The 14,855-nt window shown below is 39.0% G+C and overlaps 2 protein-coding genes across 2 annotated transcripts; one reads left to right on the top strand and one right to left on the bottom strand.

Annotated features, from left to right (window-relative positions):
* Nucleotides 1–1,304: 1,304 nt before the first annotated feature.
* LOC110112581 lies at nt 1,305–3,070 on the top strand. Its single transcript, XM_020844859.2, has 2 exons — nt 1,305–1,970; nt 2,367–3,070. Exons 1-2 carry the CDS (start codon nt 1,582–1,584, stop codon nt 2,899–2,901), a joined length of 924 nt encoding a protein of 307 aa, XP_020700518.1. The 5' UTR covers nt 1,305–1,581; the 3' UTR covers nt 2,902–3,070.
* Nucleotides 3,071–4,604: 1,534 nt separating this feature from the next.
* On the bottom strand, nt 4,605–7,975 carry LOC110112626 (TPR repeat-containing thioredoxin TTL4-like). The gene is made up of 5 exons (XM_020844915.2): nt 7,813–7,975; nt 5,833–6,016; nt 5,439–5,769; nt 5,204–5,360; nt 4,605–4,737 (listed from the first exon to the last, which is right to left on the bottom strand). The coding sequence occupies exons 1-4, from the start codon at nt 7,973–7,975 to the stop codon at nt 5,241–5,243; spliced, it is 798 nt and encodes a 265-aa protein (XP_020700574.2). The 3' UTR covers nt 4,605–4,737; nt 5,204–5,240.
* Nucleotides 7,976–14,855: the final 6,880 nt, after the last annotated feature.

Below are 14,855 nucleotides of genomic sequence, written 5' to 3'. Positions count from 1 at the left end.
CATGAACATTTTTTAACAATATCTAAGATAAAGATAATATTAAATATATTCTAATTTAATAGTATTAAAAACAATATTTATATAGGCCAATCCATGAGCATTATTATAGATATATTATTATTTTGATGAGCAATATTTCAAGCAACTAAGAAAGAACCCCTTTTCTAACATAAAATACCATGTTATAATTTGAAGTGTCAAAGGGAGGAAGTAGCTAATGGAAAAAAGAAATATAATTTTTTTTTCTCACACTATTTGAAAAGATCATATTACATTGGATTGGATGAACTTTAATAGGCAAAAATAGTCTTCAAAAGATAAAATAATGAGCTATGAGTAAAGAGTAGAGATAAAGTTGCTTTTGTATTAGACTTCGTTTGATACTACTTTTTATTGTTTTTTAAAACGGAGTTTTAGAAATATTAAAATTCTATTTTAATAAGCAATAAAAAAGCAGTCCCAAATAAAGCCTTAGTTGGATCTATCCATTTACTTATAATAGTTCATGTTGTATTTATAGTAGCACTTTTCATTGCACAATGAGAGACTAACCAAGAGATCATCTTAAGTTTGAAGCTTGCGTTTGTAATGTTTGTGAGTTTGTCACCAAGCTAAAGATTTCAAAGAGAATTCTGATGAAAAACTGAGAAGCTGAAGGCCTACACTTCACAACTTATTAAATAGGTGGTGAAAAAAATTTTGTTTCTTGGGGCAATATTTTGAGATGGTTTGGAGCTCTATTTTACAGTAAATTGGATGATATTTTGATGGCTTTTTAAATAGTTCAGGTACAGCTATCTGTCATTATGTCTGTCTTTCTTATTAGCACTGAAGTATTTATCCAACAAATATGCCGGCCATTGCTCACCATGATCAAATGCTTAGATGAATGTCTGTTCAATGACAAATTATTAGGTGCGGACACCAGATGGAGAGAACCGTCCTGTTTTCTCTCTATCTACAATAAAAGCACAATCAAAGCGCAGTTGCTATAGTGATTGTTCTTTGACTGCATTTTTACTTTAGATAGAGAGAAAATAGGACTCTCCTTCCGGTGTCCGCACCTAATAATTTATCTTCTTCGACACCTCTACTTTGTAAATCAAATTATTTCATAATTAATGATTTTATTCACATATATCTTATGGATTTCTGATGAGATTTGAACAGGATTGTGGTTGGTCCCATCAAAAACAAAGTTTGTCCTGTAACTTGGTCGATATGGCTGTCCAACTTTTAGCCACCCTTGCCCTGTAGCCCATCAAAAGCCCCCGTGAACTCCAGCCGAAAGCAGAGTAATGAGAAGGAAAAAATAAGAAATGAGAGAGAGAGAGAGAGAGAGAGAGAGAGAGAGAGAGAGAGAGAGGTAGACTTAGTAAATATAAAATAGAGAAAAGCTAAAGCAAAGCTGGCAATTTCGTTCCTTTTTAAACCTTCCCCACTCTCTACCCACTTCTTCCATAGAATGCTCATTAGCTCCATCATCTCCACTCTTCCATTCTCAAAAGAAGCAAAGCAGGAATTACAGGAGAGCGAGAATTCATTGAAGAAGACGAAGGAAGCTAGAGAGAGAAAGTTAGCATGAAAGGAAGAGCAGGAATTTCTGCTACCAATACAGGAGGAATTCCCACTGATCTTCTTGTCTGCTTCCCTTCGAGAGCCCACCTCACTCTAATGCCAAAGCCCATCTGCAGCCCATCAAGGCCCGCCCATCACACCAAGCGCTATCTAAGTCGGCCCATTCACCGCAGCCAGTCCAGCCCTCTATTCCGCTCAAAGACCGGCAAGTACTCCGGCGCTGGCGCCGCCGCAGAAGAAATCACCGACGAGCCAACCTCTCCAACGGTCACCTGCGCCGGCCAGATCAAAGTCCGTCCACGGTCCAGGCCCGGCCCGAAACCCTCCACCAGCTCCTCGAGAGACGGCAAAGGCTGGCTTTCAGTAATGGAAGAGGTGGAGAAACTCCAAAGGTGAGGCTGTAGATTAGCCGATCAAGCTTGTTAAATATTTAGCGAATAAAAATATGGCCTTTTGTCTGTATTCAATTTTTTCTTGACTAAATCGAATTTAACTGAACATTGATTATCAAACACCTCAATATTTTTTTTAAAATAATATTTTCAATTATAGATACAAATTTGTAATTTTTATGATATAATATTTCGTGCATGATAGTAATTCTACACAATCTAGCTCCGTGTGGCATGAATTATATTCAATTTTTTATGCCAATTCAACTATCAATACATTAAGATTATTTTGAAGTGGGGAAACATTTCTGTTGGAAGAAAATTGGATGAGGATATCTCATCAAAATTTAGTAGAAATAGATTTTTTTTTTTTGACACTGCGATCTACTGGCACAGCAAAAAGCCCCTCATGCAGTTCTTAGGCGCACTTCGCAGCCTTAAATTTGATCTCCATTGCTTCGGTTCTTTCCATGGCGCTGTTGATTGCTCTACAGACGAAGAAGAGGGAGCTGAAGCAGAGGAGGAAGTGGAGGAGGATAAAGATTTGGAAGGCAGTACCTCAAGAACTATATTCTCGAAGTGGTTCATGTTATTAGAGGAGAACCAGAACCATGAACTAAAGAAGGAGATGAAGAAGGAAGATGATAGAAAAGAGAGAGAAGAGGAAGAGCTCGAGCTCGCCCCACCTTCCAATGCTCTGTTACTGATGAGGTGCCGCTCTGCTCCAGCTGAAGGAAGAGCTGTTACAGGAAAAGCAGAAAAAGATTTGGTTTCTGAAACGCCTAAAGAGGATAATAAGGAGAAGAAAGAAAGGCTTTTGTTGATGAGTTATGATCCAGATTTCACCAAGTTGTCGACTGAGATCTCAAAGGAAACATGGATTGTAGGGAATTTTGATCCGTTGAACAGAAGCAGGAGTTGGAAGAGATGAAGAGTGGATTTACAGTAAGGTTTATTGGCTTCTTTTCTCTTCTTCTCTTTTGTTCTTCTGAAGGTTAATGAAGCATGCTTTGAGCTTATTCGGATATGTGTTCTATTATTAGATTTTTGTATGCAATTATTGATTGATAGAGACAAATAGAAGAGACCTATCTTGTATTTGTCTGTATCTTTTTACACAGTCAATAACACCTACTAAATACTATTTCGTGTATCAAGATCAAATTTTATTATTTATCGAGTATAAGATATTTTTATACAAAATATAAGATATTGTGAATAAAATATCTTCTATTTTGCTGAAAAAAATAAATTTGATCATGATATCTTGAAAGAACTGCTTCCTCTTCTTCCTTTTTTTTTTTTTCAGATTTTGAATTTTTATTTCTTCAATTTGTTTTGGATTTGGATTTGTTTTCCCTTTTCTTTTGGCAGGGAAGAAAGTGTGATTTGATTTGAGATTCTCTTCTGCTGTACAGCTTCTTCCTTTGTTGTTGCCTTCTATGAGAAGGATTTGACAAAATTATGGACAGAATCTTTGTTTCAATTATGTGATGAGAAATAACATAATAAAGCAATAAAATTTCTTTATAATTTTTATTTTTCCACAATAAAAATATGCTCTAAATAATTTTTTTATGTATTTTCTTTCCCTCATGTTGGATTAGTACTACTCTTCATGGTATACATGTGAGGCCTCTTCTTATCAAACATTCACGTGAGGGGGGCTCTGTTGCTTTTGAGAAAAGATGGAACATGAAAGGCTGTGGAGGACAATTTGTTTTTTATTATATGTTCAGAAACTCTTAGGCAAAATAAATAATGATCTTAGGAGTTAGGAGCCCTAAGTTACAGCAAGTTGCTTCGAATAAATCTGAGTTCAAAAGCAGTGCAGAGACTATTTGCATGTTTTAGGCTTCGTTTGGGAGAGCTTTATTGCTGCTTTGTAATACTATTCTTTGGTACAAAAATTATTTGAAAGCAGAGAAAAAATATTGATATAAAGCTATCCCAAACAAAACCTTAATCCCATCATTAATAGATAGTGCCTTCTCTTTCACATCAAAATCACCTGTGTTTTAAGGGAGATGATCATATTTTCTAATCTTTTCCAGACTGATTCACATTTGAATTTTTCAAACTCACTCAGCATTAGGAAAATCTCACTTAAGCTTCATTTGGGATGAATTTCTTTCTGCCTCTTAAAACAGCTTTTTAGTATAACATTTTTTATTTTTATATTAAAAAGCTGCTTTATGAAACAGTAAGAAAGCTGTCACAAACGAAGCATTAGTCACAGTGATAGATTTGACAAGTTTTTGCGCAAAAAATAGCTGAGCTTATAGCATTTTCATTTCTTAAACTGCACTGTATACATTCATCACTTCTAAAAGAACTTTCAGGACATGCTGCTAAAAAAAAAAATATTAATCAAGAACAAAATAATCATCAATTCAATATAAATCTTCTGGAATAAAAAATAAAAGAAGAAAAGTGCCGCCATTGATTCTTCTGCAACTTTTGTTAAAATCATTACTTGTCTACTGCCTTCATTTCATTCTTTCTTAAGTTTCTTTACCTTTGCCATCAATGCCTTGAGTCCTATCGAGCATTCAAGCAACTATAGGTGAAGGAAATGTATTCCTATTTACATTATTATGTAAGGTGATATATTTCTGTAGTAGTTTTCTGCTCCTGAAGAAATTTAGAGATAATAGCTGTTCACTGTTACTTTTTTCCTGGAAAGTATTTACCTCCTCTTTACAGCAATCATGCTTGGTAGATGCTTCAACAAGTTCATTTTGCTGAGGTAGAACAGCTCTCCGTTCTGTGAAGAAACAAATTCCAATGATCAAAACATTAGTTAATAATTCATCAAAATGCAAGCAATTTTAGATAAAAAATGCTTTTTTTATTGATTGTTCTAAAAATGTGATCTTTGTAAGTTGATCAGACTAGCAAGCTAAACTTACAGAAAAGTTGAACATTGATCATTTCACAAGATTCTTCATGAACAACAGCCCATTTATTAAGCAGATCATTCTATTTCCTTTTTGCAAAAGAACCATAGACAGTTCAACAAACTTACTGGCACCAAATTAAGGGTTAGTTTGGGACGACTTTCTTACTGCTTCTTAAATCAGCTTTCTAGTAAAAAAATTAATTTTTTAACTAAAAAGCTACTTTAAGAAACAGTAAGAAAGCCGTCCCAAACGAAGCCTAAGACTTATTTGAAGCAAACAAACAGGCTGTTGAGCATTTTTAAATCATTCACAGCGTATGAGAAAACATACTGTTTCATAAAGGTTTCTCCTTCCATACAACATGAAACTATGACTTTCTCTGAAGATGTGATTTAGCTTTTAAGAGAGCTTTTGCCACTTCCTCATCTGCTGGAAATTCCCTCGTCAAAATCTGATAATCTTGTGCTGATGCCTCCCACTTCTCAAGCTTTAATAAGCAAAACAAATAATTCAATAAATAAGCATTCTTTCTTGTATGAAATGCTAAGTAGTAAAGATCACTCACCTTAGCAAAGCAATCAGCTCTTCGAAGTCTAGCCTTAGCATAGGAAGATTTCAAATTAAGAACAGTATTGCAATCTTCAATTGCTTTCTCCCATTGTCCAAGTTTGGAATGACAGGCAGCTCGGTTGCAGAGTAGAATGGCATTCAAGGGATCATGATGAAGCCCTTCTCCATAAGCAGTGCATGCTTCTGAATACTTTGAAAACTTGAAGAACTCATTGCCTTTGTTTCGAGCTGATGCGATGGCTTTTACTCTCCTAACTACAGCACTGATTTCTCTGTTGTTCTGGTGTTTATCAGCCCTTTCCACTAATGCAACCGCTTCATTGAACCTATAAAAAACCATTTTACTGAGCCTTGAACTGGTTATCATTGAATGTTATTTAAGAACTGACCTTCCTGAAGCTAAATCAACCTCTGCTTGGATCATGAGGATGTATCCATTCACTGCTGAACCAAAGAAATTGATGATTGTATCAGTGTCAAACTTGGGTGCATTCTTAAGAACTGAGTCAGCCTCTTCATGCCTGCCAAGTCTTAGAAGCGCTTCTTCTTGTAATTGGGGAGAACGCCAGAATTCTGCCCAATTTTCATGGGATGCTGAAATTCTTCCCAATTTACAAGAGAATTCCCTCCTGACGCTGAAACTCCGCCCAAGTGAAGCCGGAGTTCTCCTCTGCCATCTAAAGACGTCGGATTTCTACCCGACGTCGGACCTTCACTCTTCGCCAAGTTTCTACCCGACGCTGGACTTCTACCAGTTATCGGACTTCGCTGGACGTCTATACGAAGATGCATTTCTTTCCATTGCTGGACTTCTACCTGATGCTGTCCTACTGATCTTTGTCGTTGGACTACAGTCCTTCCGACCTCCGTCGCTAGCCGACTACGGTTCTCCTGACTTACGTCGCCCGCCGACTACAGTCTTTCTGACATCCGTCGCCCGTTGAATACGGTCCTTCTGACTTATGTCGCCCTCCGACTACAGTCTTTCCGACCTCTGTCGCCCACCAACTACAGTCCTCCTTACTTACGTCGCCCGCCGACTACAATCCTCCGTCACCAGCTGACTACGGTCCTCCTGACCTACATTGCCCGCCGACTGCAGTCCTTCTAACAAAGCGAACATGTCAATAGTGATTCTTTGTATTTACATCATGTAATGTACTCCATAAGATGTACATCAAGCTAAGGCCTTCTCCCAAGGAAGGGCCTCATTTGTAATCGACTGCAAATACTAGTGGATTCGTTCAAACTGGATTAGGCCCCCATGGTTTTTCCCCCTTTTTACAGGGGTTTTCCACGTAAAAATCTTGGTGTCTCATAAATGCTAGACCCTCTCTCCTTATCTGATTGCGTGCCGGATTTTCGTACAATGCTAAGACGTTAAATATGATATTTCTCTACCGCCGCGAATACTCCTGGACGCAACAATAATATTTATTACATACTGAAGAAAAGACATTAAATTCTGTCAATTCAAAATTTAGTTATATCTTTGGACTGGAGCTTCGACATCGGGAAATAGAGGAACAACTGATATATCATCATAAATTTATCTTGATCGTGCATGAATCTCGAGACAAATTTGAGTTGAAAGCTTCATAAATTAAATTTGGGATCATCTGAACTTTGATTTTAACAAACTTATAGTTCAACTGAACATCTCGTAAAGACGAACCCAACAACACCAAATTCAACTCAATCCGAGCACAAGTGGAGCAAAATCGAAGACTTGAAGCACATTTGAAATGTTCAGATCATAAATTGGATGATTAAAGGATTTTCAAATGTGACATGCTTATAGCATAATCGAGCGGCTCGATGAAACAAATCCAAAGAGCCCAAGATTGTTGAATTATTATATCATTAAGACGTTCAAATGCTTAATAAAAGGCCTATTATTAAGGGAATCTAGATCGGCTGCCCATTCAAAACACGCCCAACATGCCTTTGATATATTCTCTATTTACTGGCCATGCCACTTCCTTTTTTTTTCAAAACAGAAATTATATTAAAATAAAAAAGAGTTACAAGAGGCCAAGAAACAAAATAAAAAACAGTAAAAGAAAATACAAAAAGACACAATTAGTAGGCTCAGTAATTGCCGAGGCTTCCAGCTCCCCCGAAGCCACGCACAGACCCTCCAATTTCGTGAAGAACGCCACGAAGAAATCAATCCAACCGACCAGCCAAGGCACCAAAAGATCAGCACCAAAGGTTGCCATGGCTGGTTGCCATGAGCCATGACAACAAAGAAGTGAGCCCCAGCCACATCATAGCCTAGCACATCCACGATCAACAAAAAACAAAAATATGGGGCCAAACAAACTAACGACCCTGTCTGCCCCTCCCACGGGACCTGCCACGATAACCGGCAAAGACCGGTCGGTCACGAACCATTTTAAAATCATGTCCAGGATCAGAACCTCCACAATGCTTCGAGGAAGAATCAGACTTAGCTTCCGACGAACAGTGAAGCCAATCAAGATGAACCCGCACATCCATCACAGAATTATCACCCACATGATAAACCATAGCATTGGGTTCGATTAATTTCACAGAAACATCCACAAAAGAGTTAGGAATAACCAACCCATCACCCGAATTACATCACTTCTAACAACATCACCACCAACAAAAGCCTCACAAAACACCACCTCAACATCAGGTAAAGGAGAACCAACAAAGTTCAAACCGCAAGGAATACCACTTTTCATTACAACAGATACAGGATCCCCTCCCCCACATCCATAGAAGCAAGGACATGACCGGAGGGGACATCAACAATAACCAAATTAACATCAACCACATAATTAACAATCGCAGAAGCAGGTAAGACCACATCAGAAATGAACCCGTTCTCCACACCAACATTATCATGAGAACTAACAGACAAATCAGACTTAGCCCCAAAAACAAAAACACCACAGGCTAAACCAGAGTCGAAAGCGACATTGTTGACCCCCAAACTATCATCAACACCCCTAACTACAAAATCAGTATTACTAGAATTAATAGCAAAAACAGACGCCACCTGACCATCCGGAGAAACACAAACAGGATTATCACACCCAGCGACAGTGACAGCGTCATCACAGATCGGAGGACAAGAGGGGTCGATTAAAGCTAGAGGAACAGAGCTCACTATGGGATCAGATACATAAGCCACCGGCGGGGGAACCGAATCCACAGCCGGCTGCAAATGAGGGAATAACTTAATACATTCCGACTTCTTATGACCCACAACTTTACAATGCAGACAGAAATTAGGCATTCCTTCAAAAATAACTCTCTGAATATACCCAAGTTTATCCGGACCCAGCCAAACAGAATTGGGAAAGTTTTGGAAATGTCAATTTCTACAAGAATACGAGCGAGTGAAGGACGCGAACCAACAGCCGTGGCATTATCAGTGTGAATCAGACTACCAAAAAGGGAACCCAAACCAAAAGGAATTCGAGGAGAGAACAGGTGAGGACGAAGCCCCGGAAATGAAATCCAGACATGGACAATCGGCAACTCCTCCGAAAGGTCAAGGAGAGGCGACCACTCTATCACTTTCATGAAACAACCAAAAACGAAATAGGATCGATGCGCAAAAACCCTCCCATAGTCGAGGTCATTCGAAAGCTTGATCAAGACATTAGACTGATCCAAAATAGTAACAGAGAACTCACCTGATAATTTTAGGTTGAAAAAAAACCTACGTATCGAATCCAAAGCTGGCTGCTTAAGCGGAAATTTCCCCACTATAGCAAACTCAAAAGGTTTCGCAAGATGCAGAAATTCATCCTTCGAAATCCACAAAGCCGGCATACCCCGAATCGTAGACACACGAAAATCTGGAAAAACCTTAGAGACATCAGAACCAAACAACACCTCTTTGAAGGATTTGTAATGCTTACCCTCAAGAAAGCCAGCGTTTAACCTTTTATTCACCATAAGAAAAGGGCCGAGAGAGATGGAGACGGAGACAGAGACGGAGGCGGCTAGGGCAAAAGCCCTAGCAGAGCGGTAAAAAACCCTAGCAGACGACTCATCGCAATTTTTTTACTTGACACAATTTTTTATTGAATTGCCACGCCACTTCCTTAACACTATAAATAAACCTCTCATTCTTCATTGAGGGAGGACCTACTACCTAGCAAAGAAGAGAAGGGAGGAAGAGAAATCTGAGTTATCTTGCAACTAGACTCCTCTTCAACTATTGCTCGACAACCAATCGTTGCTAAATTTCTACCTGACCATTGATCGTCGCTGGACTTCTACTCGACCACTGACTTTCGCCGCCGGACTTCAGCCTGGCCACCGATTGAAACCAGACTTTCACCCGACCACTAGTTGATGTCGGATTTACGTCCAGCCAATGACCGTCACTATACATCCATACGATCTATATTTGTCACTAGATTTCAACCTTATTGTTGAATATTGTAATCTGAACATCCACAAATTCATGGACGAATCAATCATTTGCAATTTATTCAAAAACTAATGGATTCATTTCAACTAGGCATGACCTCATGGTTTTTCTTTTTAGGGTTTTCCAGCCAGATCTTTTTTTTTAATTAGTGGGAAAAAAATTCCAGCCAAACAGATTTGATAATGGTAAGGCATAACGCGTCTGCAGACGAAGTCAATTTTGACTTTTTTCATTAAAAATAAATAAACAAAAAAAATTTAATAATTTATTTAGGTTGGCCAGCTTTTATTTTCTCTCTTTTAAGCCATCCGCGTCTCCCATTTTTTGTGCAAGCTCATCAGGAAAACCTTTTTTTAGTAGAAAAATATTTATTTTTGCAATATTCTTTATTCAAGTAGGCCTGACATCTACTTGAAGATTGTTTTTTTTTTTTTTTGGGAAAATTATGATAATCACTCTGTATAAAGGGGATAATTAAAAAATGATAAAAAAAAGAAAAGATAAAAATGATTAAATTTAAAATAAAAAGAAAAAAATTAATAAATATTTTATAATCACTCTTTATAATATACGAGAACTCAATCAAAAAGAAAAAAATTATGAGAGACAAAAAATGTATCTATCATATAATGATTTGATTATCAAATAAATAATTATATATGATATGATCCGTTACATTCGTCTTGTCAATGGGTGATTATTCTATCCTTTTTATATAAAAAAAATTGATTTTATTTTGATTTCAATAACACATTACAATGCTCCCATACACTTACCAACCAATGCAAAGTACAAGACAACAACATCTCCATAATCAGGCGCTTACTGCAAGCGGTTTCTAAAAAAAAAAATAACTCGAATGAAATTTACAAGTATATCTTCATCGAGTATATTAATTTTTTATAATACAAATAAAAAATATAACGATTAATTGAATCTGAATATAAAAATCAACTGAATCAATGTTTAAAGTTGAGGCCCCCTTTAAAAATTTCTGACTTCACTGCTCATTTCAAGTCAAATTGTCGATAAATAATAACATGTAAATAATGATAAATGAACTTCAATGCACATTGGTATGCATGCATAAAATTCTTCATGCCAAATCTTAATATTGACTATTAAATGCTAATAACATGATTATGTTGCGCACACTCAACTTTCAATCTATTACTCAACAACATAATAATAGATCTATCATTCAGTGTATAATATAGCTTCACCTTGCTTATGGATTACATATTTATGTTAAGTTCTTCAAACATTATTCTTTATTGAGTAGCTAGTTAATCTAATAAGCTATAAAATGATATGACATCCAATTCTTATGTTGTCTATTAAAAAAATAAAATTATTAGTAGAAATCATTTCTTCAAGAATATGGAGTCGAGCAAGGGCATCTTCGTGTGTACTGTTATGACCCGCAAACTTACCTCGATTGCGCAAGTATATAATGTCGATGGCATCATCATTCTCATTGCCACTTGAATGTTTCATAATCTCCTTCAACACTATCAAAATCAACCACTAATGTTAATCGGAAACGAAGGTCTGAAGGATCGTAATCAGCGGCCGATAGTGGTCAGAAAGTAAGAACTTATCTTGTTACCTGTGAATGGAATAGGTACAGTATTTATAAACATAAAGAAGCAGAATAGCAACTAACGGCTATATGACGTGGCTTTCGGTTATACAAGAAATGACTTTCTTGTATATCTTACATGCCCCCTCAAACTAATGGTTGAGGCTCAGCGATTAGTTTGTTACATAAAAACTTAAAACGCCTAATTGGAAGCGGCTTGGTGAAGACGTCCGCAATTTGATCGTTGGTGCTTATGTGATGTACTGAGATATGGTTGGAGCGGATGCAGTCCCGTATGAAATGGCAATCGACATCGATATGTTTAGTTCTGGCGTGGTAGACGGGATTGTTGGCAAGTGCAATGGCGGACGTGTTGTCGCAATAGATGGTTGTAGGATTTAGTTGCGGCAGGTGGAAATCTTCAAGGAGACGGCGAATCCAGATTACTTCGGCGGCTTCGGATGCTAGTGCACGGTATTCGGCTTCGGTGGACGAGCGGGCCACGGTTGATTGTTTTTTAGCTTGCCATGAAATGAGAGATTTACCCAGAAAATTGCAATACCCGGAAACAGATTTCCGATCATGAGGACTGTTGGCCCAGTCGGCATCCGCATATCCGTGTAATGTTAAGTTATCTTTATATAGAGGTATGCCGATAGATGTTGATCCTTGTAAATATCGAAGCAGCCTTTTTAGATCATCGAAGTGGCTGTTGAGAGGAGCATGCATGTATTGACTTAATTTGTGTACAGCAAATTGGATGTCAGGACGTGTGAGGGTGAGGTATTGGAGTGAGCCAATGAGTTGACGATAGAGATGTGGATTCGGGAACTCGGGACTACAGTCAGGGGAATTTCCGGTGCTGCAGGTTAATGGAGTGGCCACTGGTTTGGAGTTGTGCATGCCGGCTTTCTCCAAGATTCGTGTAGCATATTGTTGTTGATGTAGAAGCACACCGTATGAAGTTTTGGATGTTTGGATGCCGAGAAAGTTAGCCAGGGATCCCAAGTTCCGCATTTGGAATTGTTCGTGGAGGCTTGTGAGGAGTCGATTGATCTCCAGTTTGGAGTTGCCGGTGAGCAGTATATCGTCAACATAGATAAGAATGTATAGTTGGTTTGATCCCGATTTATATGTAAAAAGAGAGGGGTCAGCATTACTGATCTTGAAACCGAAATTTAGAAGATGATGAGATAAAGTTGCGTACCATTCGCGTGGTGATTGTTTGAGTCCGTATAATGCCTTGTTTAGTTTGCACACGAATGTTGGGTGGACGACGTCTTGGAATCCAGGCGGTTGTTGCATGAAGACCGTCTCGGAGAGTTTGCCGTGCAGGAATGCATTTGAGACGTCGAGTTGATGAATATCCCAGTTGAAATGAAGTGCAATGAGAATGAGAACACGAACGGTAGGGATCTTGGCTACAGGGCTGAAGGTTTCCGTGTAATCGAGGCCGTGCTCTTGGTTAAAGCCCTTGGCGACAAGCCGAGCTTTATATCTTGCAATCGTGCCGTCTGAGTTTAGTTTTGTGCGAAATGTCCATTTGCAACCGAGGACATTTTGAGCTGGATTTGGAGGTACGAGATCCCAAGTTCCTTGGACCTGCAGGGCTTGGAATTCTTGCGACATGGCTGCACGCCAGTGCTCGCTTTTGCTAGCTTGATTGTACGTGGTGGGTTCGGCGTCGTGAATAACGTGAGAGAGATCAAATATTTTCTTGGGTTTTGAGTGCCCTGTTTTGGATCGGGTGGCCATGTGATGGGAACTGTGATGCGGGTTGGAGATGGTATTGTTGATAACAACATTTGGAGGTATGGGAGAATGTTGTTGGCTGACGGAGACGTCTTGAGACTGGGTATTGGAATGTGGCGATAACGGGATGGAAGGTTGAGACGTTGTGTTCTGAAATTCTTTAGTTGTGGTGTTGAGAATGGCAGTTGGAAGATTGGTAGTAGGAACTAATAGAAGTGGGGGAGGGGGATTATGGTAACTGTTGGTAGAAGAATTTTGCGAGTTTAGATGTTTGAAAGGAAATTGGTGTTCGTTAAACACGACGTGGCGCGAGGTGTAAACTTTATTATTTTTAGGATCAAGGCAGCGGTATCCCTTTTGAAAGGGAGCGTAGCCGATAAAAATGCACGGGTAAGATAGCGGGGATAGTTTGTTGCTAGAGTATGGCTTGAGCCAAGGATAGCAGAGTGAGCCAAAGACTTTCAGATTGCTGTAGTTGGGAGGTTTTTGATATAACAGCTCATGAGGAGATTTGTTGTGCGTGTTAGGAGATGGAAGACAGTTGATTAGGTAGACAGCGGTGAGCAAGGTGTCTACCCAGAGGTAGGTAGGAAGAGAGGCGTCAATGAGTAAGATACGAGTAGTCTCGGTGATGTGCCGATGCTTGCGTTCGGCCACGCCGTTTTGAGCGGGAGTATATGGGCATGTAAATTGATGGATTATACCTTGTGACTTGAGATGCGTCTTGAATTTATTGTTGATGAATTCGCCTCCTCCGTCGGTGCGCAGCTTGCGGATGTGAGTTTGGAATTGGCGTTCTACCATTTTTTGAAATTCGAGGAATTTGTAGAAGACGTCCGATTTCTGCATTAAGGGATAAATCCAAGTATATCTAGAAAAATCGTCAATAAAACTGACATAATATCGATACCCATAGTTAGATATAGTTTGGGATGGACCCCAGACGTCGGAATGAATTAATTCGAATGAAAACGAACTCTTATTATCAGAAGATTGGGCTGGTAAACGATGGCTTTTGCCCGTTCTACAAGAATTACAGTTCTCAGAAAAAGAAGATTTACAGAGACTAGGAAATTGTTTCTCTATATGTGCAAGAGTGGCTGCCGAGGGATGTCCAAGTCTTCTGTGCCAAAGATCTGGAATCGCTTGGACTGAGATGAGCGCTAGCTGAGACAGGGCGGTGGTCGTGTTCTTGGCTGGACGGAGGGGGTACAGTCCGTTAATACACGGACCCATGAGAAGAATGTTGTTGCTCGTCCGGTCCTTGATGACGTACCCATGCGAAGAAAAGGTAATGTTGCAAGCATTGTCGGTGGTTAGTTGATGTACCGATAGTAAGTTGAAAGAAAGATTAGGAACGAAATTCAGACGAGATAGATGAAGGTTACCTTGAGGAGTTGGAAGTAGTCCTTTGCCCGTGTTATGGATCGGAAGTTGCTGCCCATTTCCGATTGTTACTTGATTGGAGCCCGTGTAGGGTTGAGAATGTTGAAGTTGTGATGGGTCTGATGTTAGGTGAGACGACGCCCCGCTGTCGAGATACCATTCTGTCGGTGTAGGGGGAACGGGTGATGTAAACAGAGCAGCATTTGGTTGCTCGGTGTTGTATTGGTCGTCATGCCTATACCAACATTTGACTGCTGAGTGGCCATTTTTAC

The sequence above is a fragment of the Dendrobium catenatum genome, unplaced genomic scaffold, assembly GCF_001605985.2.
Source record: "Dendrobium catenatum unplaced genomic scaffold, ASM160598v2 fragScaff_scaffold_459, whole genome shotgun sequence".
NCBI classification, from domain to species: Eukaryota; Viridiplantae; Streptophyta; class Magnoliopsida; order Asparagales; family Orchidaceae; genus Dendrobium; species Dendrobium catenatum.
The sequence above is the reverse complement of the archived record's forward strand: the minus strand, read 5'-3'. Positions and strand labels throughout refer to the sequence as shown.